Source organism: Vigna unguiculata, chromosome 3, assembly GCF_004118075.2.
Source record: "Vigna unguiculata cultivar IT97K-499-35 chromosome 3, ASM411807v1, whole genome shotgun sequence".
Lineage (NCBI taxonomy): Eukaryota > Viridiplantae > Streptophyta > Magnoliopsida > Fabales > Fabaceae > Vigna > Vigna unguiculata.
In genome coordinates this window covers 63,281,380-63,305,334 of record NC_040281.1, presented here as the reverse complement: position 1 = coordinate 63,305,334, position 23,955 = coordinate 63,281,380, and the positions used below count along the sequence as shown (strand labels likewise).

The 23,955-nt window shown below is 32.2% G+C and overlaps 4 protein-coding genes and 1 long non-coding RNA gene across 9 annotated transcripts; 2 read left to right on the top strand and 3 right to left on the bottom strand.

Annotated features, from left to right (window-relative positions):
• Positions 1-116: 116 nt before the first annotated feature.
• Positions 117-1,655, top strand: LOC114176777 (histidine-containing phosphotransfer protein 1-like). Its single transcript, XM_028061938.1, has 6 exons — positions 117-423; positions 530-660; positions 741-809; positions 1,053-1,124; positions 1,267-1,339; positions 1,420-1,655. Exons 1-6 carry the CDS (start codon positions 364-366, stop codon positions 1,477-1,479), a joined length of 465 nt encoding a protein of 154 aa, XP_027917739.1. The 5' UTR covers positions 117-363; the 3' UTR covers positions 1,480-1,655.
• A 993-nt stretch (positions 1,656-2,648) lies between these two features.
• On the bottom strand, positions 2,649-9,596 carry LOC114178741. 3 transcript variants are annotated; one of them, XM_028064803.1, is made up of 14 exons: positions 9,312-9,596; positions 8,982-9,097; positions 8,680-8,867; positions 7,015-7,194; positions 6,511-6,621; positions 6,073-6,408; positions 5,709-5,885; positions 5,302-5,586; positions 5,068-5,190; positions 4,692-4,889; positions 4,340-4,593; positions 3,777-3,978; positions 3,230-3,535; positions 2,649-3,074 (listed from the first exon to the last, which is right to left on the bottom strand). In XM_028064803.1, exons 3-14 carry the CDS (start codon positions 8,839-8,841, stop codon positions 2,751-2,753), a joined length of 2,658 nt encoding a protein of 885 aa, XP_027920604.1. In that variant the 5' UTR covers positions 8,842-8,867; positions 8,982-9,097; positions 9,312-9,596; the 3' UTR covers positions 2,649-2,750. The 3 variants fall into 3 exon arrangements, 2 of the variants coding, with proteins under 2 accessions (XP_027920604.1, XP_027920603.1); XM_028064802.1 differs by having other exon boundaries at positions 9,194-9,381; XR_003603369.1 differs by lacking the exons at positions 2,649-3,074; positions 3,230-3,535; positions 3,777-3,978; ... (1 more) ...; positions 4,692-4,889; positions 5,068-5,190 and having other exon boundaries at positions 5,709-5,916; positions 9,194-9,392.
• LOC114178743 lies at positions 9,346-11,329 on the top strand. Its single transcript, XR_003603370.1, has 3 exons — positions 9,346-9,601; positions 10,041-10,113; positions 10,744-11,329. It is a non-coding gene; the product is annotated as an uncharacterized LOC114178743 (long non-coding RNA).
• Positions 11,111-18,814, bottom strand: LOC114178742. Of its 3 annotated transcripts, XM_028064805.1 has the most exons (12): positions 18,555-18,811; positions 17,559-17,738; positions 16,632-16,742; positions 16,216-16,551; positions 14,369-14,545; positions 13,957-14,241; positions 13,722-13,844; positions 13,346-13,543; positions 12,995-13,248; positions 12,592-12,793; positions 12,044-12,349; positions 11,111-11,578 (listed from the first exon to the last, which is right to left on the bottom strand). In XM_028064805.1, the coding sequence occupies exons 1-12, from the start codon at positions 18,714-18,716 to the stop codon at positions 11,288-11,290; spliced, it is 2,625 nt and encodes an 874-aa protein (XP_027920606.1). In that variant the 5' UTR covers positions 18,717-18,811; the 3' UTR covers positions 11,111-11,287. The 3 variants fall into 3 exon arrangements, with proteins under 3 accessions (XP_027920606.1, XP_027920607.1, XP_027920608.1); XM_028064806.1 differs by lacking the exons at positions 11,111-11,578; positions 12,044-12,349; positions 12,592-12,793; positions 12,995-13,248 and having other exon boundaries at positions 13,717-13,844; XM_028064807.1 differs by lacking the exons at positions 11,111-11,578; positions 12,044-12,349; positions 12,592-12,793; ... (2 more) ...; positions 13,722-13,844; positions 13,957-14,241 and having other exon boundaries at positions 14,369-14,563; positions 18,555-18,814.
• A 3,311-nt stretch (positions 18,815-22,125) lies between these two features.
• On the bottom strand, positions 22,126-22,910 carry LOC114177240. Its single transcript, XM_028062512.1, has 2 exons — positions 22,634-22,910; positions 22,126-22,555 (listed from the first exon to the last, which is right to left on the bottom strand). Exons 1-2 carry the CDS (start codon positions 22,779-22,781, stop codon positions 22,428-22,430), a joined length of 276 nt encoding a protein of 91 aa, XP_027918313.1. The 5' UTR covers positions 22,782-22,910; the 3' UTR covers positions 22,126-22,427.
• Between the last annotated feature and the right edge of the window lie 1,045 nt (positions 22,911-23,955).

Here is a 23,955-nt window from a genome sequence, read left to right as displayed (position 1 = left end):
CTGTTTTTTTTTTAATTTTCGTAAAATAAGAGAATATGATGAAATGAGAAGTATGAAAGATTATGGATAGAAATGATATAGGGAGATAAAAGGTGGTGGGGTCGGTGATTCTGCAAGAAAGCAAAAGACTTGATAGGAATAAAAGAGTATACGGGCCAAGCAGAAAGAGATGGTAGACGTGCACCAACAGCAACTGGACCTTGGATTTGCACCACTATTTCTCAAAAATCTCTTTCAATTTCTGCATTATTTATTCATCTACACTTCTCTTCGATTGAGCAGTAACATTAACTAGCATCTCATAACATAACAAAACGTAGTAGCTTGTGTTGTGTGAGGGCCAAAGGCAAAAAAAAAAAAAACATGGAGGTGGATCAGATGCAGAGGCAGTACTTGGACTACACCAAATCCTTGTTCTTGGAGGTAAGGCAGATAAACAGTGTGTGTGCAATAAATTCAGAATTAATTCTGGTGTTGTTTTCAGTAGCTGATTTTGTGGTTCTTGTTTTCTTACGTGTGGTGAGAGAAGGGGTTCTTGGATGGTCAATTTCTACAACTTCAGCAGCTACAAGATGAGAACAACCCGGACTTTGTAGTTGAAGTTGTCTCTCTTTTCTTTGAAGATTCTGAGAGGCTTCTCAATGACCTTACCTTTGCTCTGTGAGTTTGCTATCTTCTAAGTTCTAACCCTCCTCTTAGTGGATTAGGAAAAGTGAATGATCTTCCATCTTCTTGTGCAGAGAACAGAAAAGTATTGACTTCAAAAAGGTTGATGCTCATGTTCACCAGCTGAAGGGTAGCAGCTCAAGGTATTATCACTTTTCTATGGATCCAATCCAACCATAAGAATCTGAACAACAAGAGACCTGTTTTTGCAATTAAATTGTCTTTTTTATTTTGCAACATCTGTGTTCTTGTTGATTCATGAAGAATAAGAGTAACATACTAACAGACTATGGATTTTAGATATTAGGCTTAGTAGAAAAAAGAGGTGGTGACAATTCGTTTGTGTTATAAACTTTGGCTGAGACAAATTTTCTGTCTGGCCACAGCATAGGAGCTCAGAGGGTAAAGAATTGTTGCATTGCTTTCCGCAACTTCTGTGAGGAACAGAACATAGACGCGTAAGTTCTTTATCTTTATACAACTTTTTCATATTTCAAATTTTTAGACTCATGAAGAGTAGCACAAGAGTTTGAATAACATCAACAAGGCCTAGTTTCTAGCTTTGGTCACAGTTTTATATGTTAATTATGATTGCTGCAGGTGCCTCAGTTGTCTGCAACAAGTAAAGCAAGAGTACTGTCATGTGAAGAATAAGCTTGAAACAATGATCAGGGTAACGATAACGAAAACTCTAGCTGAAGAACATTCTGTATAGTTCAGATTTGTAATTTGTGTTCTTTTTATTTGGTGCAGCTTGAGCAACAGATAGTGGCAGCTGGCGGGTCAATTCCAATGATGGAATTTAGTTTCTAAGGATGTGTGTGAATTTGTAGAGAAGGGAGACAAGAGTATTTTGTGATCCACTTGTTTTGGTGAAAATTCTCTTTAATGTTGTGTGTCTGATGAATGTATGGGTTTCCATAAACATATATAAGTTCCTTTCTATCTAGTTTGATTGTTTTCACAATAAGATCTTCTCTTTCTTTTTTTCTTTTCTACCTAGGGAGACAAATGTTGTGCATCAAATTGTACAATCGATACATTACTAGATGTTTAAATTCTTGAATCCAAATTGATATTAAGAAAACAAAAGTTATTTCTATTAAAAAATGGATTATAAATCTATATTTAACTTAGTGTAATGAATAAAAAAAAGGTTAAAAAATGTAAGTGACAAATATGTTTTCTCTTTTAATGGAATAGAATACAAACCTTATCAAACACCTTAATATAGATAAGTTTAACTAATTTCAAGAGTAGAAATGAGGTAAGGTGGGGGTTTTTTGGAGTGGCGAGTGGTTTTGTAGTTATTATTCGTTACATGGACTTTTGTTAGATTTGCTTTGATTGATCTAAAGAAAGTAAGACCAGGTAAAGTGTTTGGAATATTTGGGTGGGGCAAGATCCTAGATTAGTGACAATGTTGTCATTATGTGGAAAATGTAGCATAAGTTATTTGTTGGCACATTCACTTGTGGGTTAAAAAATATAGTGGTTGAAGATTGTGCAGATATAAAGTCACTTTATTTTGGAATATGAAACTGGGGAGGGACAGCTGAAAATTCTTTTAAATTGGTGTTCAAGATAAGGGGAATCCTGAAAAGATATGATGCTTCTTCACTTGTCAGATCAAATCCTATGGTATTATCCGTGTCTCAAACCTAACGTGGGAATACATCATTTATATTAAGAATAAATAATTTTGTTAGAATATTGAGGATAAAAATTAAAATAGTGCATGAATAGGTATTAAAGTTACTGGACAGAACTGTATACTTTTTGGTTTATAGCAGTGTATTTGGTTATAAAACTGTTTACTAATACACACTTGGCCAAGTTACATTTTAGCAAATGAAAAATTAAATCATTTTAGCAATTCATATTTTATGATAAGTTAGAGCAATAACAGACAAATTAGTCTTTGATAGCTTTTTTTTTTTCTTCATTACTCAAAGTTGAACGCGATAGCAATCAAGAAGCAATTGATCTAAAAACTAGATTGGAATGTGTTTAAGATTTCACGTTAAAGTAAAGATATGATAAATCTCGCATCTAAATTATTTATATCAAGTTATGTTTAAGCTTCACTTAGTAAACAGTGATGTAATGATCTCTAATTCTAACTGAGGATGACTCCATCTTCTCCGTTGTTCCTCAAAACTCCCTATCTTAGCTGACTGCTCCTCTTGGCCAAGCTTGTTTGCATATAAATTATAGTAAGCTTTGGTATCCACAGTCGTTAAAATTCTCACTAATTTTCCATCTTTTTCATCCACCACAACTTTTCCATCACTTGATTCATTGCCATCAGCCAAGACTTTAATGGGCTTCTCCTCAAATTTTGGATCAAGACCTGAATAGCTATCACCCAAGACAACTGCGCCTAGAATTTCTCCCAAGAACGTGCCCTGCAAACACAAAGGACTTAAATAGTGGAAACAAGAACTAATCTTCTCTAATCTATCTTTTTCTAATGCAATTTCTTAACGTTTTCTAATCACAAATTTAGAGAGGTTAAGATGCGAAAAGCTAGAAAGAAAAAAACCGTGAGCTGGAGTTATACCATATGCTGATACATGGTATGAGATTGCTTTAAATGGTGTAGCCTTGACAGCAGACGCTTGGAAAACACGGCCTCTGGTGTTCTTGGTGTCCTACGCAACTCGTCTATAATGGCTGAAAACGAACTTGCTCTGCGCTGGGTATTGAGTGGAATGAGTGTGATGTTAACTTCTGATTCAAACACTGTCTTGGCTGCTAAAGGATCCAAGAACATGTTGAATTCAGCATATTGGTTGGAAGGAACTGAAAATATATTTCCCTTGTCATTGACAGTGCTGCTAATGTGTCCACCAACGACATATACATCCTGCGACATTTTGGAATGGTTATTCCTTGTTATGATGCTATCAGTACAATACACATATCTTAATCATTCGAGGAAAAATGTTAAATGCAGAATCAAATGTTTCCTTTTGGCTAATATTACCAAAATGACTAGAACTTTTTTTCTAGGGGTACTCTCAAGGCACTTCCACAGTAGGTAATTGTTCTTGCTGATATATACAACTATTTCAAATAGATGATAACTAATACATACTGTAATTCACCTGAATTCTTGAGCTTATGTTTTTCATCAATACAACCTTTGCCAGATTAGTCAAGGGTCCATTAGTCAGCACTGTAATCTTAGACCCTGGTTTAGTTTTTTGTAATATAGACTCCCAAACATCCAAGGCCAGTGGTTGTCTGAGTTCAGGGTGATCTGTATCCCGGGGAGCTCCAAACTTCACAGAATTCTCTGCTGTATACCTGAAATGGTTAGTGTGTTAGCCAGTTGCTGGAAACAAACACTGGAAATATTTAAGTGCGAGGAAACTAATATATAACCTTGTTACAAGGTATCCAAGTTACAAAATGCATGACACACTTAACAAAGGTTACGCAACAATTGAATGAAAAATTATAATAATACTCTATTCAAGCAAAATAATTCTTCATCGTAGTGTGTCCCAAATAACACGGTTCATTTCTGCATGACACATATCTCATTATTTCTCTACTTCCAATAGCAGCTTCCATTCCACTTGGCCTACATGATTTCACTAACTTCTGATGCATTCTAATGCTGATAAACAATACATTCAAAGCCATAAAAGTAACTGAAAATCACCTTCGTGGGCTGCGTGGCAGATCACGAGCAAAACCATAAAGAGTGTCAGAGTCCAGTAACCCCCCACTTCCATGGGGAATGGCTTTTATATACTTGCATTCTCCAACAGCTGCAAATATTGGATCTGCTTGATTCATTGCAAAAACATCTCCACGACCAACTGGGATATCGTCACGACCCATCATGTGCAGTAAGTCATAGATGGAATCTATAGTTGCTGCATTAGTCCATCCAGTAGGACTCACAATGATTGCCTGAGTGCAATTGCGTATATATTTCAACATAATATTCAACTTCTTAAGAATTTAAGTGTAAATCCAATATACAATTAAGAATGAAAAAATAAGAATACCTTAAGGTCGATTACTTGAACAGGCACTTTTAGGAGGTAAAATAAAGCAAGAAAATCTCCTGCACTCATGTCCATGTCAAACACAACAGGTTTCCCCAGTGTTTTATTTTGAAAATTTGGTTTGTAAGTTATTTCTTTGTAATAAGGAAACTGTGTGGTGAAGTTGAACCTCCCTGAATTTTGTGGATCCTTCAGAACCTTTCATTCGACACAATACAAAAATTCAGATTCAGATACACTTTCCATTTTCAGAATCCGTTCATATAGCCAGAGCAGAAATAACTATTATTCAGTTTTCCTTACACGCCATGATAGAACAGTGTGATTCATAAATTTTGAAAGATGTTTGAACAATATAGTAAGAAATCAACCATACATTCAAGAAGCTTGTGAAATATTCTCTGTCAAGTTTGCTCCTAACATCTTTGTTAGGCTTTGCTTTTGTGGCAACAAGTACCCTCACTGAGTCTGGACCACTTACCTCTTTAGTGTAACCATCCTGTGTATAGAACATGTTTCAGTACATAACACATTAACATTTACTATATGTACGTGTGAAAGTGGACGTAACAAATTGAAGTTGCAATCTAAAAGGGAAAGTAACAATTACCTGACATCTACCTTTCCCATTTTTCACAAAGCAAAGTGGATCTCTAAGTCCTTGTTGAACATGACCACTATGCACCCCACCTTTCTCTAGATTGAACTTAGGAACTCTTCGGCCATCAAAAAAAGGGTTAGAGCCATCGGATACCCCATAAGGTTTGTTTGAAGTTATTACAGTTATGTTCATATACTCCATTTCAGCAAATTCATTTTCTCCATTATGGTTATTGGGTTTACTCATGATTGAGCCGGCTATACCAGCGGCAAAAGAGTCCCACATAAAATAATTCTGCCAACAACGAATTCGTATTAGAATGAAGAGTAGTAATTTTGCAATATTCACCAAACAAAGTGGGTTCAGTTGTTGACAACTTCAAATAATAGGCATGCATGGCTTCATTAAGAAATTACCGAATAGAATTGGTCGTCAAACCAAGTATCACGAGCCATTTTCAAGGATTTGAAACAGTACTGTGCCTCGTATGTGTCTTGGCTCTTTTCAAATTCATCAAAGAATTCTTTAGTGATGGGGATTGTGTTTGTTGCATCCAGAGGAACAAGAGAGACAGGAATTCCAGAGTGAATCACCTAAAGATCCAGATATTATCTGGTCACCAACCTATTTTTTTATATGACTTCAATCAACTAAATAAAGATTATATAATGGCTCCTCCTCAAAAGATTCTAACATCAATAAAAAATGTTGAAATAATTTTGAGTTTTGAGATGAGAAGATAAAAGTGTGGTTTTATGCATAAGAAAATGTGTATCTGACCTGGTATGCTGCAAAAGGGTCTCCGAATATATTGAATTCTGCAAAAGGGTTAGTATTGTAGTCTGTGTACATGTTGCCACAGTCACCACACTGGCCAGCCACGCAGGAAGATGAAGCATTCTTAGGGCAACAACCTGTTGGGTTGCTTGACCTTACACCCCCACCCATTATATATATACGCTCCACGTTCTTTTTCAGGTGCGGGTTATTCATTAGGAAGATTCCAATGTTTGTGTGTGCTCCAATCACAAGCAGTGTTATCGGACCAGAAGATATTTTTTCAATCAACACTTCCTGTGCACTTGCTTGTTGCATTGGACTGTATTTCCTACTTCCCTAATTTCATTATACAATTATCAACCAAATCTCTAAACTCACAATTAATCATGCTCTAAACATAATTAATCATTAAATAAGTATAATTTGAATTTTACACACCTGTGGTAGGAAAGCTTTCCTGAGACCATAATTGGCATCAATGTCCAAACGCCCTCCAACACCAATAGGAATGGCTTGCCTGTACCTGCAATCTCCTACTGTTGTCATTCCCTGATTCAAGAGAATAATAAATCCTTAAAACACATGCACATAAATTTATTTTTTCCATATAATATAATTTGGACCATTTTAAATAATACAAAAGTTTTTCTAACTACACATAATAATCTCATTTTATTTAAAAATCAGAACAAAACTATCATGAAACTCTCAACTCCATGTAGATAATACTGCAAATATAATTTTACTGTATCAACCGAGATGAAGTCTAGCCATTACATTTACAAACACATTTTTCCTTTTTATATAATTTGTCACCTTACTTATAAATGTGACAGTTGAGCAAGTTCTGACTTAACTATGTTGTCCTTTTCAACAGTATCCCTGGTATTTAAGGAAACTTAAGGGTTGCAAAAGGTAAATAAATGATATAAGGTAAGAAACCTGTTCTATGATCGGAAGATATCCACCAACATTAGGGAGTATGGTACCATTTTGGAGTATTCCACCCTCACCGCCAACTCCAACTGCAACATCGTCTCGATCCATCATGTATAGCAAATCATAAATTTGATTAACACCATGTCCACCACTGGTCCAAGCATTTGCATTTATGGTTATGGCCTGAAAATGTTACCACCACACACTAAAAATACCTTCATAACTAGTTCATAAACAAATTAGGAAATTATTTTCAAACCATGTTTTACCCAAATACTTCCTTCAAGAGGATATAATATAATCTTTCTTTCTTTTACTTTTTAGTTTATTACTTTTATACTTGAGTATAAATCACCAGAATGTTGATTAATTTCAGTGATCAATAAAGTAGTACTTAACAAAATACTACTTTATTTGGAAAGGAATTCAAGAAATGTATCATTTGTTTGGTACAAGAAGTTTACAGTACAGGAGGCTTTCTGGGAATTGATTTCATATTATTTGTGAGGGTTGTGTGTGTATTTGATCTGTGGTGATTTATAGGAAATTTTGAAAGAGAACACGCACAATAAGGTGGGAAGAAAATAGTGAATTTGTGGAATAATTTACCCTCATTTTCAATATTTATTTATTTTTTAAATAATTATATTTGTTAGTTTTATTTATTTATTTTATAAATATTAGTGTAAACACACTGTAACACATGATTTTTTAAATATGTATGGTATTATATTAGTAAATGATATTGTAATGTTATTAAGTTAATATATAAAATAAAATTATATTTATTAAAAATAAAGTGAAATATATCAGAAAAAAGATGAAAAAATAACAGTTAATAAATAAGAAAAAAAAAAGTAGAAATAGACGATTTTATAAACAATTAATAAAAATAATAATATTTTTTAAAATTTAATAAATAATTATATTTTAAAGAATAAAATTGAAATTTTGAAATATGGAAAAAAATGAAGAATCTTTTATATTTATATATTGTTATAGATTATTAGAATTATTAAATAATATTTTAAAATATTAATATATTTAAGAAATAATTTTTTTCCCAACTATTTTTTATAACAAATCTTATAAAACTAAAAGAAAACACATTTGAAAGCAATTTTACATTAAACTGAAAAAAAAAACATTTTCTAAGTATTAATTCAATAAAATCAATCTCATGCAGACAGATAATTTCCTATTCTAATTCATTATGTTTCAATTAAATCAAAATACTTTTCTCCATTCACTTTTTATTCAAATTATATAAAATCAATGATTCATATTTTACACTCCCTGCCAAAAAAAGGAGTAAAGTAAACCATTTGAAAGATACAGACAAATAAGAAAAGCAAAAAAAAAAAATGCATAATGTGACGTGAAAAAGATATATATTTAAATATCCAAAAATCTTAATCCTTTTGTAAGAATTGGTAAAAGTTCTCGCAGGCCACTCCTAGGATTAAGACTATCGACAACTGGGAAGGCATGCCTGTTCTATTTAAAATTAAATTAAAAAAAAATAACTCATCAATAAGCTTTTATTTTGGTAATAAAAGACTCTTCAATATTTTGGTTGGGAAGAAATGAATGAATGAATGATTGACAAAGAAGAAAGAATTCGGAAGAAGAAAGAGATGTGTTTTATTATTTTGATAGAAGACTTACCTCCAATTTAAACTGTGATGTGTTGAGTTTGATAAGATAGAGAAGAGCAAATAAATCATCAGTGCCAACATCTGTATCCACCAGAATCCGATGAGGCTTTCCCTCCACACAGCCTCCTACAATCAACAACACCACTGCTACTGCTACCAACATTCTCACCATCCTTTAAACAAACACCATACCTGCAACTGTTGAATTTGAAGAAGCATAGTACCATTACCAAAAAGATAGTTGAATTTGAGGAAAGGAATAGCACCGCTTGCACAACAAATCCTTATTTTTTGTGGGTCTTGTTTTCTTACCTATGGTGAGAGAAGGGCAACCGGAACTTTTTTGTTTGAAGTTGTGTTGTGTCTCTTTTGTTTGAAGATTCCGAGAGGCTTTTCAATGACCTTACCTTTGCTATGTGAGTTTGCAACTGTAATGGGTGTGGATTCAAAACAAGGGGAAATAAGAAATTGAATAAATAAACAATATGCTCTGTGATATGCATTGTTTCTCAAGAGTTTCTTACAGTGGGAGTGATGGCTACTGTAGCAAAAATTACAGAGAGGAGATGCACAGAAGAAAACTACAAAGGAAACGTCAAAGACTGCAGAGGAAAGAATTAGAGAGAAGGAGCAGAATCATACCCTCCCTGGTGTTCTCTCCCCTAATCAACTTTTAATATTGCTGACCAGAACACTCATACCTATTCAATCTTGTGTTTGCTATTTTCCGTCTTGAACTTTTTCTCCCTTTTTTATATGCATCAGAACCCACGTGTCAAGCCACAATTTCTGCCTCTTTTACCCCTGGTCTTACGGTCCTTCTAACCCTCCCCTAAGTGGCTTAGGAAAAGTGCACGATTTCACCTTCTTGTGCAGACAACAGAAAAGTATTAAACTTCAAAAAAGTTGATGCTCGTGGGTAGCAGCTCAAGGTATTATCACTTTTCTATGGACCCAACCCTAATAATCTGAACAAAAAGACACCTGTTTTTGCAATTAAGTTGTATTTTTTGTTTTGCAACATCTGTGTTCTTGTTGATTCATGAAGAATTCCAGTAACATACTAACAGACTATGCATTTTAGATGTTAGTCTTAGTAGAAAAAAATTGGTGGTGTCAATTCGGTTTCGATTATAAACTTTGGCTGAGATAAATTTTCTGTCTGGCCACAGCATTGGGGCTCGGGGTAGAGAATTGTTGCATTGCTTTCTGCAACTTTTGTGAGGAACATGAAATAGACGCTTAAGTTATTTATCTTCAGACAACGTATTAAATTTTAGACTCCTAAAGGGTAGCTCAAAAGTTTGAATAACATCAACAAGGCCTAATTTCTAGCTTTGGTCACAATTTTATATATTACAATTGCTGCAGGAGCCTCAATTGTCTGCAACAGGTGAAGCAAGAGTAGTGCCATGTCAAGAATAAGCTCGAAACACTGATCAGGGTAATGATTACAAAAACTCTAGCTGAAAAACATTCTGATTTGTAACTTATGCGTTTTTTTAATTTGGTGCAGTATGGATTTTCATAAACAGATATATGTTCCTTTCTATCTAGTTCACAATAAGACCTTCTCTTTAACTTTTTTTTGTCCACTTAGGGAGACAAATTCTGTGCATCAAATTGTACAATCGATATATTTATTAGATGTTTCAATTTTTGAATCCACTTTGATATTAAGAGAGCAAAAATTATTTCTATCAAAAAACGGATTATAAATCTATATTTAACATAATCTGATGGAAGAAAACAAGACATTTAAAAAGGTAAGTGACAAATATCTTTTCTCTTTTAATGGAATAGAATATAAACCTTATCAAATCCCTTAAATTGATATAGAGAAGTTAAATCAGTTTAAGGGTGGAAGTGAGGTAAGGTGGAGTTTTTTTGGAGTGGTAAGTGGTTTTGTAGTTATTATTCGTTACATTGTCTTTTGTTAGATTTCCTTTGATTGATTTTATGCAACTAAGACCAGGTAAAGTGTTTGGAGAATTTGGGTGGGGCAAGATCCTAGATTAGTGTCAATACTGTCATTACATGGTAAATGTAGCATAAGTTACATTCTTTCGTGCAGATATAAAATTACTTTATTTTGGAAGATGAAAGTGGGGAGGGACAGCTGAAATTTTTCTTAAATTGGTATTCAAGACAAGGGGAATCCTGAAAAGATATGATGCTTCACAGCTCAAATCTCTCCTATGGTAGTAATATAACTATAGAGCTATTTTCTAAAAGCATAAAGGTTTTGTAATCCGTTTTATTCTTTTCTGCTGACTGTACTTAGATCTCTATTTTATAGTGCAGTTGCTTCAACTACTGAAGTTATACTACAAGATATTCCATAATTGGTATACATGCTCAGAAATCACAAGTTAGTGAGTTCTCATTAATCTGAAATTGAAGGAGCAAGATTCGGCATCCTCCAAGACACTTTTTTTTTCTTCATTGCTCAAAGTTGAACGCGGTAGCAATTAAGAAGTAAAAAGTAGATTGAAATTTGTCTAAGATTTTGCGTTATCCAGAGATATGATATACATTGTCTCATTGATCTAGTTTAATGAGATTGAATTAGAAATAAATTCCACTTTCTAGACAAAGTGAAGTGATGATCTCTAATTTTAATTGTGAGGAGAACTCCATCTTCTCCGCTGTTCCTCAAAGCTATTTATCTTGGCTGACTGTTCCTTAAGACCAAGCTTGTTTGCATACAAACTTTGGTAAGCTTTGGCATCTACACTGCTTAAAATTCTCACTAATTTTCCACCTTTTTCATCCACCACAACTTTTCCATCACTTGATTCATTGCCATCAGCCAAAATTTTAATGGGCTTCTCCTCAAATTTTGGGTCAAGACCTGAATAGCTATCACCCAAGACAACTGCGCCTAGAATTTCTCCCAAGAACGTGTCCTGCAAACACAAAGGACTCAAATAGTTGAAACAAGAACTAATCCTATCTAATCTACTTTTGTCTAATGCAATTTCTAAACGTTTAATCAATCATTTGGTTCTTACATCTGCAGCACAAACTTTTTGTCTTAATCTTTGTATCTAAATCCTCCATATTTTTATTCTTTTACTGACATATTTTTAGGTTTAGTTCTTCTATCTACATTTCGAGTTAACACAACAAAATTAGCAAAACATCCAAATTCCCTATTTCATAGTGGTCTTACACTGAAAATAAAAATAAACATATACTCCTATAGGAACTAAATTGGAATCACCATTCATCTTAAGAGGAATTCTGTTAAAATGATTCTAAAGTTGATTATTCTCCTTTTTGTGTCACACGTTTTGTGAAGTTTAAGCATAACTTATGAGGTTAAGATGTGAAAAGCTAGAAAGGAAAAGGCTGTGGACAGGATTTTGTACCATATGCTGATATATGCTATGAGATTGCTTTAAACGGTATAGGCTTGACAGCAGACGTTCGGAAAACACAGCCTCTGGTGTTCTTGGTGTTCTACGCAATTCGCCTATAATGGCTGAAAATGAACTTGCTCTGCGCTGGGTATTGAGTGGAATGAGTGTGATGTTAACTTCTGATTCAAACACTGTCTTGGCTGCTAAAGGATCCAAGAACATATTGAACTCAGCATATTGGTTGGAAGGAACTGAAAAGATATTTCCCTTGCCATTGACAGTGCTGCTAATGTGTCCCCCAACTACATATACATCCTGCAACGTTTTGAAATTGTTATTCCTTGCTCCGCTGCTATCAGTCCAATACGCATATTTTAATCATTCGTGGGAAAAATGTTAAATGCAGAATCAAATGTTTCCTTTTGGCTAATTTTACCAAAATGACTACAATTTTTTTTCTGGAGTTACTCTCGAGCCACTTTCATAGCAGCTAATTCTTCTTGCTGATATACGCAACTATTTCAAATAGATGGTAACAGATACATACCATAACTCACCTGAATTCTTGAGCTTATGTTTTTCAGCGATACAACCTTTGCCAGATTAGTCAAGGGTCCATTAGTCAATACTGTAATCTTAGACTCCGGTTTAGTTTTTTGTAATATAGACTCCCAAACTTCCATGGCCAGTGGTTGTCTGAGTTCAGGGTGATCTGTGTCCCTAGGAGCTCCAAACTTCACAGAGTTCTCTGCTGTATACCTGAAATGGTTCGTGCGTTAGCCAGTTGCTGATAACAAACACTGGAAATATTTAAGTGCGAACAAGCCAGTATATAACCTTGTTACGAGTTATCAAAGGTACAAAATGCATAAACACTTAACAATGGTTACGCAAGAATTTTGATGCATTATAATGTTGATACGCAATACATTCAAAGCCATAAAGGTAACAGAAAAACACCTTCGTGGGCTGCGTGGTAGATCGCGAGCAAGACCATAAAGAGTGTCAGAGTCCAGTAATCCCCCACTTCCATGGGGAATGGCTTTTATATACTTGCATTCTCCAACAGCTCCGAATACTGGATCCGATTGATTCATTGCAAAAACATCTCCAAGACCAACTGGGATATCGTCACGACCCATCATGTGAAGTAAGTCATAGACGGAATCTATTGTTGCTGCATTAGTCCATCCTGTTGGGCTCACAATGATTCCCTGAGTGCAATTGCGTAAATATTTCATCATAATATTGAACTTCTTAAGAACTTAAGTGTAAATCAAGAAACAACAAAAAATGAAAAAATAAGGATACCTTAAGGTCGATTACTTGAACAGGCACTTTTAGGAGGTAAATTAGAGCAAGAAAATCTCCTGCACTCATGTCCATGTCAAACACAACAGGTTTCCCCAGTGTTTTATTCTGAAAATTTGGCTTGTAAGTTACTTCTTTGTGATAAGGAAACTGTGTGGTGAAGTTGAACCTCCCTGAATTTTGTAGATCCTTCAGAACCTTTCATTCGACACAATACAAAAAATCAGATTCATATACACTTGCCACTTTTAGAATCCGTTCATATAGTCAGAGCACAAATAATTGATATTCAGTTTCCTTACACGCCATGATAAGAACAGTCTGATTCATAAATCTTGAAAGAAGTTTGAACAATATAGTAAAAAATTTACCATACATTCAAGAAGCTTATGAAATATTCTCTGTCAAGTTTGCTCCTAACATCCTTGTTAGGCTTTGCTTTTGTGGCAACAAGTACCCTCACTGAGTCTGGACCACTAACCTCTTTTGTGTAACCATCCTGTGTATAGAACATGTTTTCAATACATAAGACATTAACATTTACTATATGTACGTGTGAAAGTGGATGTAACAAATTGAAGTTGCAATCCAAAAGGGAAAGTAACAATTACCTGACATCTACCTTTCCCATTTTTCACGAAGCAAAGTGGATCTCTAAGTCCTTGTTGAACATGACCACTATGCACCCCACCTTTCTCTAGATTGAACTTAGGAACTCTTCGGCCATCAAAGAAGGGGTTAGAGCCATCAGATACTCCATAAGGTTTGTTTGAAGTTATTACAGTTATGTTCATATACTCCATTTCAGCAAATTCATTTTCTCCATTATGGTTATTGGGTTTACTCATGGTTGAAACTGCTATACCAGCTGCGAAAGAGTCCCACATGAAATAACTCTGCCAACAATTAATTGGTATTAGTATGAAGAGTAGTTACTTTACTTTGCAATATTCGTCAAACAAAGTGGGTTCAATTGTTAGCAACTGAAGACAATAGGCATGCATGGCTTCATCAAGAAATTACCGAAAAGAATTGGTCGTCAAACCAAGTATCACGAGCCATTTTCAAGGATTTGAAACAGTACTGTGCCTCGTATGTGTCTTGGCTCTTTTCAAATTCATCAAAGAAATCTTTAGTGATGGGGATTGTGTTTGTTGCATCCACAGGAACAAGAGTGACAGGAATTCCAGAATGAATCACCTAAATATCCAGATACATCTGGTCATCAACACATTTTTTTATACGACTTCAGTCAACTAAGTAAAGGTTACATAATGACATAATGCTCCCCAAAAAAGATACCACTTCTAACTTCTTTATAGAAAATGTTGAAATAATAATTTTTTAATTTTTACTTTTTAAGACACTATAAATTCCTAAGAGATGTACTAAATTATGAAAAACAAGTTCTTTAAAAAAATTAGTATATTATAAAAACAAAGTAAATAATGAAGCATATTATGAAGAAAAAATATATATATCGAAGAAGAACATGAAATAAAATTTAGATTTGTATTTTGTAATTATATGATATTAATAAAATAGTAAATGAAAATATTTAGGGCCTATACTATGCAACAATAAAATATTAAAAAGTATTGATGGGCGAGGAGGGTTATGTAGTTTGGGTTTATATATTTTACCATATGTGGTTGTATTGATTGAGAGATTGTAGTTCTATATACATGATATTGGTCTTATACATAAAAGTTATTTGACACCATTTTTAACTCAACACCTTAAGACAACGAGATTATAAGTATTTTATCTTATACAGTGTTTAACTTTGTTTTTTTTCCTTAATGTGAAACTTTGACTCACATTTAAATTATTTTCAACAATGTAGATTGATAAATTTAAATGTCCGCTCTGTAAACCTTTTTACAACGGAAAACTAGTTAGTCTCCGTTGTCATGTCATATCCCAATCACTTTTAACTTGTCATTTAGCTCACTCTTTCCTCTTAGAGTTGAAAAAAAAAATTGAAATGAAAAGAGACAAATTGATTACAAAATTAGAGATGAGAAGATGAAAGTAATGATTATGTCATTTCATTGATAGCAAAATTAAATAATGAGATACTTTAAAAACAAAATGAATATATATATATATATAATAAAAACTTATTTGCAAATAAATTTATAGAACATTTAAAACTTAAATAAACTCTATATCAATAATCACCATTACTAATGTTATTTTTTTCTTGAAATATGAAAGCAATACCTCTTTCCCATTGGTAATTGTCAAATTTTATTATTTTATAATTAGCAGTATTATTACTTACATAATATTAGTAAATAATCTTTACATTAAACTAGCATAAACATAGGCACTATCGTGCCTTTGTGTATGTATTTTTTAAATATGCGTGATATTACATTAGTAAGTGATAATATTGTAATGTTATTAAGTTAATATATAAATTAAAATTATATTTATTAAAAATAAAGTGAAATATATCAGAACAGATAAAAAAATAATCATTGATAAATAAATAAAAAGAAGAGAAGAAACATAGATAGCCAATTTTATAAAAAGCTTGTAAAAATAACAGTCAATTTTTAAAAATTTAATAAATTATTATATTTAAAGGATAAAATTGACATTTTAAAATATGGACACAGAAAGGGAATCCTTTATAGATTAGGATTTTCAATATCACAAATTTATAAAAGGAAAAGTAATTTTTATAAAAAAGAAATGAGCACAAAGAGTTAAAAGAAAAGGTCGCATAATGTTTGTATATTTATATATTGCCAAGTTTGAGCAATTCATTAATTAGTATAAAATAAAATGTTTGTGTTATTATAATACGAATTAGTTAGAATGAAGAAGTGGTTTTATGAATATAGAAATGTATATCTGACCTGGTATGCTGCAAAAGGATCTCCGAATATATTGAATTCTGCAAAAGGGTTAGTATTATAGTCCGTGAAAATGTTGCCACGGTCACCACACTGGCGAGGCACGCAAGAAGATGAAGCATTCTTGGGACAACAACCTGTTGGGTTGCTTGACCTTACACCTCCACCCATTATATATATACGCTCCACGTTCTTCTTCAGCTCTGGCTTATTCATTACGAAGATTCCAATGTTTGTGTGTGCTCCAATCACAATCACTGTTATCGGACCTGAAGATACTTTTTCAATCAACACTTCCTGTGCACTTGCTTGTTGCATTGGACTGTATTTCCTACTCCCCTAATTTCATCATACAAAATTATTAACCTAATCTCTAAACATAATAATCATTAAATTAGTAGAATTTCAATTTTACACACCTGTGGTAGGAAAGCTTTCCTGATACCATAATTGGCATCAATGTCCAAACGCCCTCCAGCACCAACAGGAATGGCTTGCCTGTACCTGCAATCTCCTACTGTTGTCATTCCCTGCTTCAAGACAACAATAATCCTTAAATCACATGCATATAAATATTTTTTTTCAATATAATATAATTCAAGATAAATGATATTTGAACCCACTTTTTTATCTACCTTTAACTCATCATTTCGATCACTCTTTAATTATCTATTTTTATTTTTTTTAATAGTGTAATATAATGTAAGAATGATTGGAGTTATGAGTTAAAAGTACATAAATATATTTTGATCCTCAAGTTTCAGTGAATTTTGAATTAATTCCTCTTCGAAATCTTATACTAATTTAGTTCTTTATCTTAATGCGTGAATTTAGTCCTTCTGAACAAATTTTGTTAAATTTATTTGACATTTTAAACGCATATTATGATAATATTTGAGTTAACATTAAAGCGAAAATGTGTCAAACGGTGTAAACAATTCAAATACTATCATGAAATGCGTTTGAAACATCATATAAATTTAACAAAATTTGGTTAAAATGACTAAATTTACGTATTTTTTAAGATGAATGATTAAATTGGTCAAAATTTTTGTAAAAAGACTAATTTCAAATTTTACTGAAACTTAACGGACCAAAAATATATTTAACCCAAAAAATATTTTCTAGTAACGTGATATGATAATCTAAGAATAATTAAAATAATAGGTTAAAAGTGCGTCAAAATGAGTCATTATATCATTATTTTGTAATTTAATTTATTAATAATAATTTATCGTCTGACTATTGAGCAGATTCTGACTTATGTATGTTATCCTTGTCAACAATAATTCCTCGTATTTAGGAAAAAGTAAGGTTTGCAAAAAGATAGATACAAGGTAAGAAACCTGTTCTATGATTGGAAGATATCCACCAACGTTGGGGAGTATGGTACCATTTGAGAGTATTCCCCCTTCGCCGCCGACTCCAACTGCAACATCATCTCGACCCATCATGTAAAGCAGATCGTAAATTTGATTAACAGCATGTCCAGCATTGGTCCAAGCATTTGCACTGATGGTGATGCCCTAAAATTGTTTCCACCACACACACAAAAGAATACCTTCATAACTAGTTCATAAACAAATTACGAAATTATTTCCAAACCATATTTTACCTTCATATTTCCTTCAAGAGGTATAATATAACCTTTCTTTCTTTTACTTTTCAATTTATAACTTTTATATTTGAGTAAATATCACTTCTTTAATAATTTTCTAGCAATAAATACGAGTTTTTACTTTTCATGAACTAGGTTTACCAAAGTCAATTAATTTGAGATGACATGTGATAATTATTCCTAGAGTGTGATATCGTTCACACCACTAAAAACAAAAAATAACGTACTAACATTTATTAATTTATTAATTTTTCCTAGTCAAATTCATTATCTTTTTCATTGAATAAAAAACCTCATTTTTATCGTACACTTTTTCTTCAAACTATTACCTAACTAAACAAAGGAGTAATGTGAACCCTTGGAAAGAGATAGACAAATAAGACAAGCTAAAAAAAATTAAATATCCAAAAATCTGAATCCTTGTTAAAAAATTCCAAATTGCAGGGGAGAAATTCGAGCACGCATACGACTGTTGTTGACAAAAAACTGGGAAGACATAGACATGCCTCTTTTATTTACAATTAAATGAAAAAAAAAAAAAAACTCATGAATAAGATTTCATTTTGGTAATAAAAAAACTCTTGAGTAATTTGGTACAGAAGAAGTATTTTGGTGTTTAGGTGAGGAAGTAACAGATGAATGATCTCCAAAATGAGTGATGAAGAAAGAAAAAAATCAGAAGAAGAAAGAGAAAGTGTTGCATTGATTTGATGGAAGGATATACCTCCAATTTAAACTGTGATGTGTTGAGTTTGAGAAGGTAGAGAAGAGCAAAGAAATCATCGGTGTCTACGTCTGTATCCACCAGAATCCGATGAGGTTTTCCCTCCACAAACCCTCCTACGAACAGCAACACCACTGCTACTGCTAACCACATTCTCACCATCCTTCAAACAAACACTATACCTGCAATTCTTGAAATTCTTGAATTTGAGGAATGGAATCGCACCGCTTGCACGTTTAAATGAGAGGATATATGATAGAGAGTATGAGAAGAGAGAAATAAATTATACTTCCACGTGTTTGTTGGTACTTCAACTTTGACTTCACACACCAAAAGTAGCCATTGAAATTTCAGACTGATGTCACATGCTACCTGAATACTCCTTTTTTTATTCAAACATGTTACGTGCAGTCTAGTCACGTTTGAAGATTAATCCGCCCAGAATGTATAAATTCAATGTTTACACGAACACGCATTTTGAAACCGAAGAAGTGGACAACTTGTACGCAAGTCTCGTAATCTCTCGTATTAAAATATGTATACCTGGTGCATAAAACCAAACATTAATAACCGTAAAACTTCCCACATTTTCAACTGTGTCGTGTTCACAATATGGTTATGAAATTATTAGTTTAATTAGTGTTTGTATTAATTTGAGCATATCAATCAGATTGCAAATTGACCCATGTGGTCACTGCTCAGGGAAGATTCATGTGCACTATTATTTAATTGTTAATTAATTTAAACTCCCCATATTTATTGTAGCATTTAATGTTAACAGACTAAGTCAAAATCTATATTCAGTTTGATATTTTAAATTTTCAGTAATTTAAAATACAAATATTGATGATCTGTATACAATAATTTTTTTAAAAATAAATTACATGTATTTGTTGGACTAGCAACGAAAATGTTAGAGACTTTCGAAGTACAGTCAATTATTTTAACAAAAGGTGTACTTTTTTATGCAAATTATCATACGGCCGCATTTTAAAAAGTTACCAACACCGACATAGGTAGTGTAAACGATTTCCATTTTTTTTTAAATTAATAATCATATTTTGGCGATTTCTGTATAAATGTGTTTAAATGAAAATCGTCACGTTAACTGAGAAAACAAAGTTGAATTTGATTTTCGAAATTGGAAGTTTTGGTGCAATTTTTCCAAAACCGTGTTTGCATTGATTACGATATAATTTGTTTTCTTGTATCTATCAACATTAATTGAATTCATGTATATTTGGCGTATATGATTATTTTTAACTTTTAAGCAAGGTTAATGCGTTGTATAGAAAAAGTTAATTTTTTTAATATTTAAGATAAAATAGTGTACCATAAGTTTAATTTATTGTAAACTTTTTGTTAATAATATACGGTAACAGTTAATTTTTTACAGCTTACGTTTTTTTGATTAAAAATTATATATTTTCCAAAAGTCAAAATTTAATTATCACAACCATGAATTAATTAATAAATAATTAGACAGAAACTATTAGCCAAAAAAATAATTATATAATTATTGAAACATATCAAAGTAAGGGAAGTTTAAAATCATAACAAAATTATTGGTAACAGTTTTTGGTTTTTTTTGGTTTTGGGAACTTAAAATAATTTAAAAATTTCTTTAATATCTTCAAATTTTTTAAAATAACCTTTTAACTTTTACTCAAGTCACTGCATCCCTGAAACAGATTTAAAAAAACATGTTTGGGAAACTACCAAAATTTTCGAGATATATATATATATATATATTAAATTTTATTTTTATATGTATTAAAAAAATAAAATTAGAAAATAAATAAAACTAAAAATTAAATAAAATTAAAAATTAATTGACCTTTAAAAAAAATATAAAAAAATCAAAATTTATATTTATATATATATATATATATATATATATATATATATATTCTTTTAACTTTTCTTTAATCTTTTTATTTTTGTTTGTTATTCTTTGGTTTTTTTATTTTTTAATGTTATTATTTTAATTTTATTTGTTTTTCATTTTTTTTTCTTAATACAGTATTTAAAAGTAAAATTAAAAAAAATGGATATAAATATATATATATATATATATATTTTAATTTTTTAAATATGTTACCTAATTTTTTAACCGAAATCTGATATTACCTAAACCCTCGAAATTCGGTACTTATGTGAGAGGTGGTAGTGAAAAATCAAAGGTTATTTTAGATATTTTGAAAAAGTTTGGGAATGCTACCTATAAAACTAATTTCCCTTGCTCTTAAAATCTACAACCCTCCATATAGTTCTCATTCATATTTAAACATGTAATTAAATCACTTAATAAACAATACTGTAATTTAATTATCATCTTTGAACTTGTTTCAAAGAAAAAGAATACGGATCCTTACACATTTCATTCACCTTAATAGGTGAAACTTTGTATTTTTTTTTTTGTATAAAAGAAAACTGGAGCTTGCTTTTCAAATGAGGAAAAGACAAAAGGAAAAAAAAAATAGGGACTAAATTTAAGCACTTAAAATTAATGGCGAAACAAGGATATCCATACTGCAGTGGTACTCTAACAATGTGGCGACGACTCCTCTATGAGCGTCCTTTGTGTTCACACTTTTTTACTAGATGCATTTCTATGATTGTCTTCCATTAACCCCCACGGAACAAGAATGTAACAAGTTTCTTGGAGAGAACAAGGTTATTTGATAATATTTAACATCACATACTACAAAGTAACATGATAAAATTGCAGCAAGCCAGCAACATCAGCAATTTGCACTCGATTATTGTCATTGTCTGCATATGTTTCATGTACAGGGAAAAAGCAATGTTTTTAATAAAATTACCAGAAAAGAAGAGGAATGGAATTGTCCTTTCCTTTCCCTCTCACAGCTTCACCACCTGCAGAAATTTGGCTTGCGGCAACACTTCCTACTCCTAAGGCCTATGAGCCTCTACCTACCAAGGCCAAACAAGATCAAATTTTTGGCTGGTTGGGTATGTATGCAGTCAGCAGATCCAAACCCAAGCCAGAGTTCAAGATAGCTAAACATATTCTTTTACCGCGAAGAATACAAAAAGCCAGTAATGCAGTGATAATATCCCACAGAAACTTAGAATTCTGTTAAAATCCCCAGGCTGCAGTATTTAGTATGAAATTTCGATGATCTGAATGATGCAGCCGACACCATAAATTTGTGGAAAACATTTTAAAAAATAGTATCCTAAGATATATATGCTTAGGCATAAACTGAAGAGAACAACAACTGTTCTATTTCTGTGATATGGCACATTGGCCTATTTCTATCTTACTCCTATCCGTTGAGCCAAATCATCCTTTCCATTCCCAAATTATTGAACCCTAAGAAGTCTCAATTTAATAATTTCCATGTTATTCCTAGTATAATCTGGTGTTATTTATTCAACAGCCAAACTAACTCTTAAGAACCGCAACAGTTCAATTTCAGTTCTGCTGAATATTCAAACTTTGAGCCAAGGTTCAATCAATATTAAGTGCATAACACACATGAAGCTAAACAATCAATGTAAGTGCATAACTGATGGCAATTTGATTAGCACTTAACATACATATAGAACATTAATCATATTTACTTTTGGATCGAATCATACCAAATACAAATTATTTGCCACGCTTACTCATACACCACACAGAATCAACCCTTATGATAAATCAAATAAGTACAACAGAAGAAGAAGAGAAAAGCCCCCAAATTGTAGAACAAGATGCTCATAATCTAATTCAATAAGATTCAATCGAATTCAATTAGTCTACATCATTATTGTCCCTGTAAGAGAAGAACCACATAAGAAAAACAGAGAATCGTGAAAAAAGAAAATGTGGAGTGGCACGTATGTATGTATATAAGTATCTGACTACGCAAAAAGTGAAGAAAGGGGATTGTGAAGAAGCAGCTTTCGATTGTTGGCTCGGACCCCTGAGTCGGACTCGTCGTGATACCACCCCACCGATTTCTGAGCCTCCATGACGATTTGGGAAATACCTGAAGAAGCGAGGAGAAGGGTAATTGAAAAACGGTAACAGAAATTGGAAATCGGAATCCAAAAAGAAGAAAGAAAACCTTGTCTGACGGTTTGCTTGTTGTTGCGGATGTCGTGAACGGTGGCGGAGATTTTCCAGTACAGAGGGCGACCAATGTAGAAGACAAGAAGAAGCAAAAGCGCCACCACCACAGTACGGAAAACAACCTTTGATGTCGGTGAACCCATTTTTCCTCTGTCCTCTTTTCAATCACACGATCAACAACAAGAACAAGACAAACTCTCTTTTCTTCTGTATCTCCTTTTCTAGTTTCTGCTTCTTATCGCGTCACTCTCTTATATCTCTCTAGCATAAGATTCACAAAGATTTATACTTTTAATAAACTTTAATCAATAATCGAAAAACTTTGAGAGAGTATTAATTGCAGGTGAAATTCTTTAATATTTTTTGAACTTTTATGAGTACTAGAAAAAACAGCATAATATCCTATTTTTATATTTTTTTTTAAAAGGTAAATTATTTGGATAATAAAATGTTTTAAATAAAGAAAAGTCAATTTATGTTGACAGCTAATCATTAATAATTTTAACAATGAATAAGTTATGTTAAATTTCTTTCTTTATTAAATAATATTGTTCAAGCAATGAATTCCATGACTTATCGATATAGGTAACGATGCTATTAGTATATAATATTTTATCCCAGATGATTGTATTTAATATCTTAAACTGTGTTTTTTCTCTTTCACATAAATACAAAATATAAGAGCCCACAACCAAAATAATTTTAAAACAGCAAAATCATTATCAATATTTACTTAGGAAAAATATAAACAAGAAGAATATTATACGAAACCAACCCTTATATGCACGAATCAATTAAGAAGAAAAATAATTAATACTTTGGATTATTTATAAAATTAAATGTGTAAAATTTGAATAATTTCAAAAGTTATTTACTAAACTCCTCAAAATAATTAACAATAACTATAATAAAAATTAAAAAATAGGTGTATTCACATTTGCTATATAAGTTACATTTATCCGTACAACTTAAATGATTTCACATGAATTTAGAAAGATATATTTGTATTATAACATAAGTTATTAATATTTATTTGTAAATTAATAATAAGATGTGAGGACATATGTGTGTATGTGTGAATACGTGTTTTTTGTGTCAACCTGAAATATTTTTTTTTTTTCAATAATGCTCTTCCTTATCCTTTGTGTCATTGTTTCCACTTGCGTAGACGATCCATCAATCGTTTAAACTAGATTATGGTAACACTAATAAGAGTGACTACCAAGACCTTGAAACTGGATTGTGGTATTCATGTTTTGGTAAATTGGGTGATGCCTTTAAGGGACTACAAAAGGCCAGGCCAATATGGATGTTAAT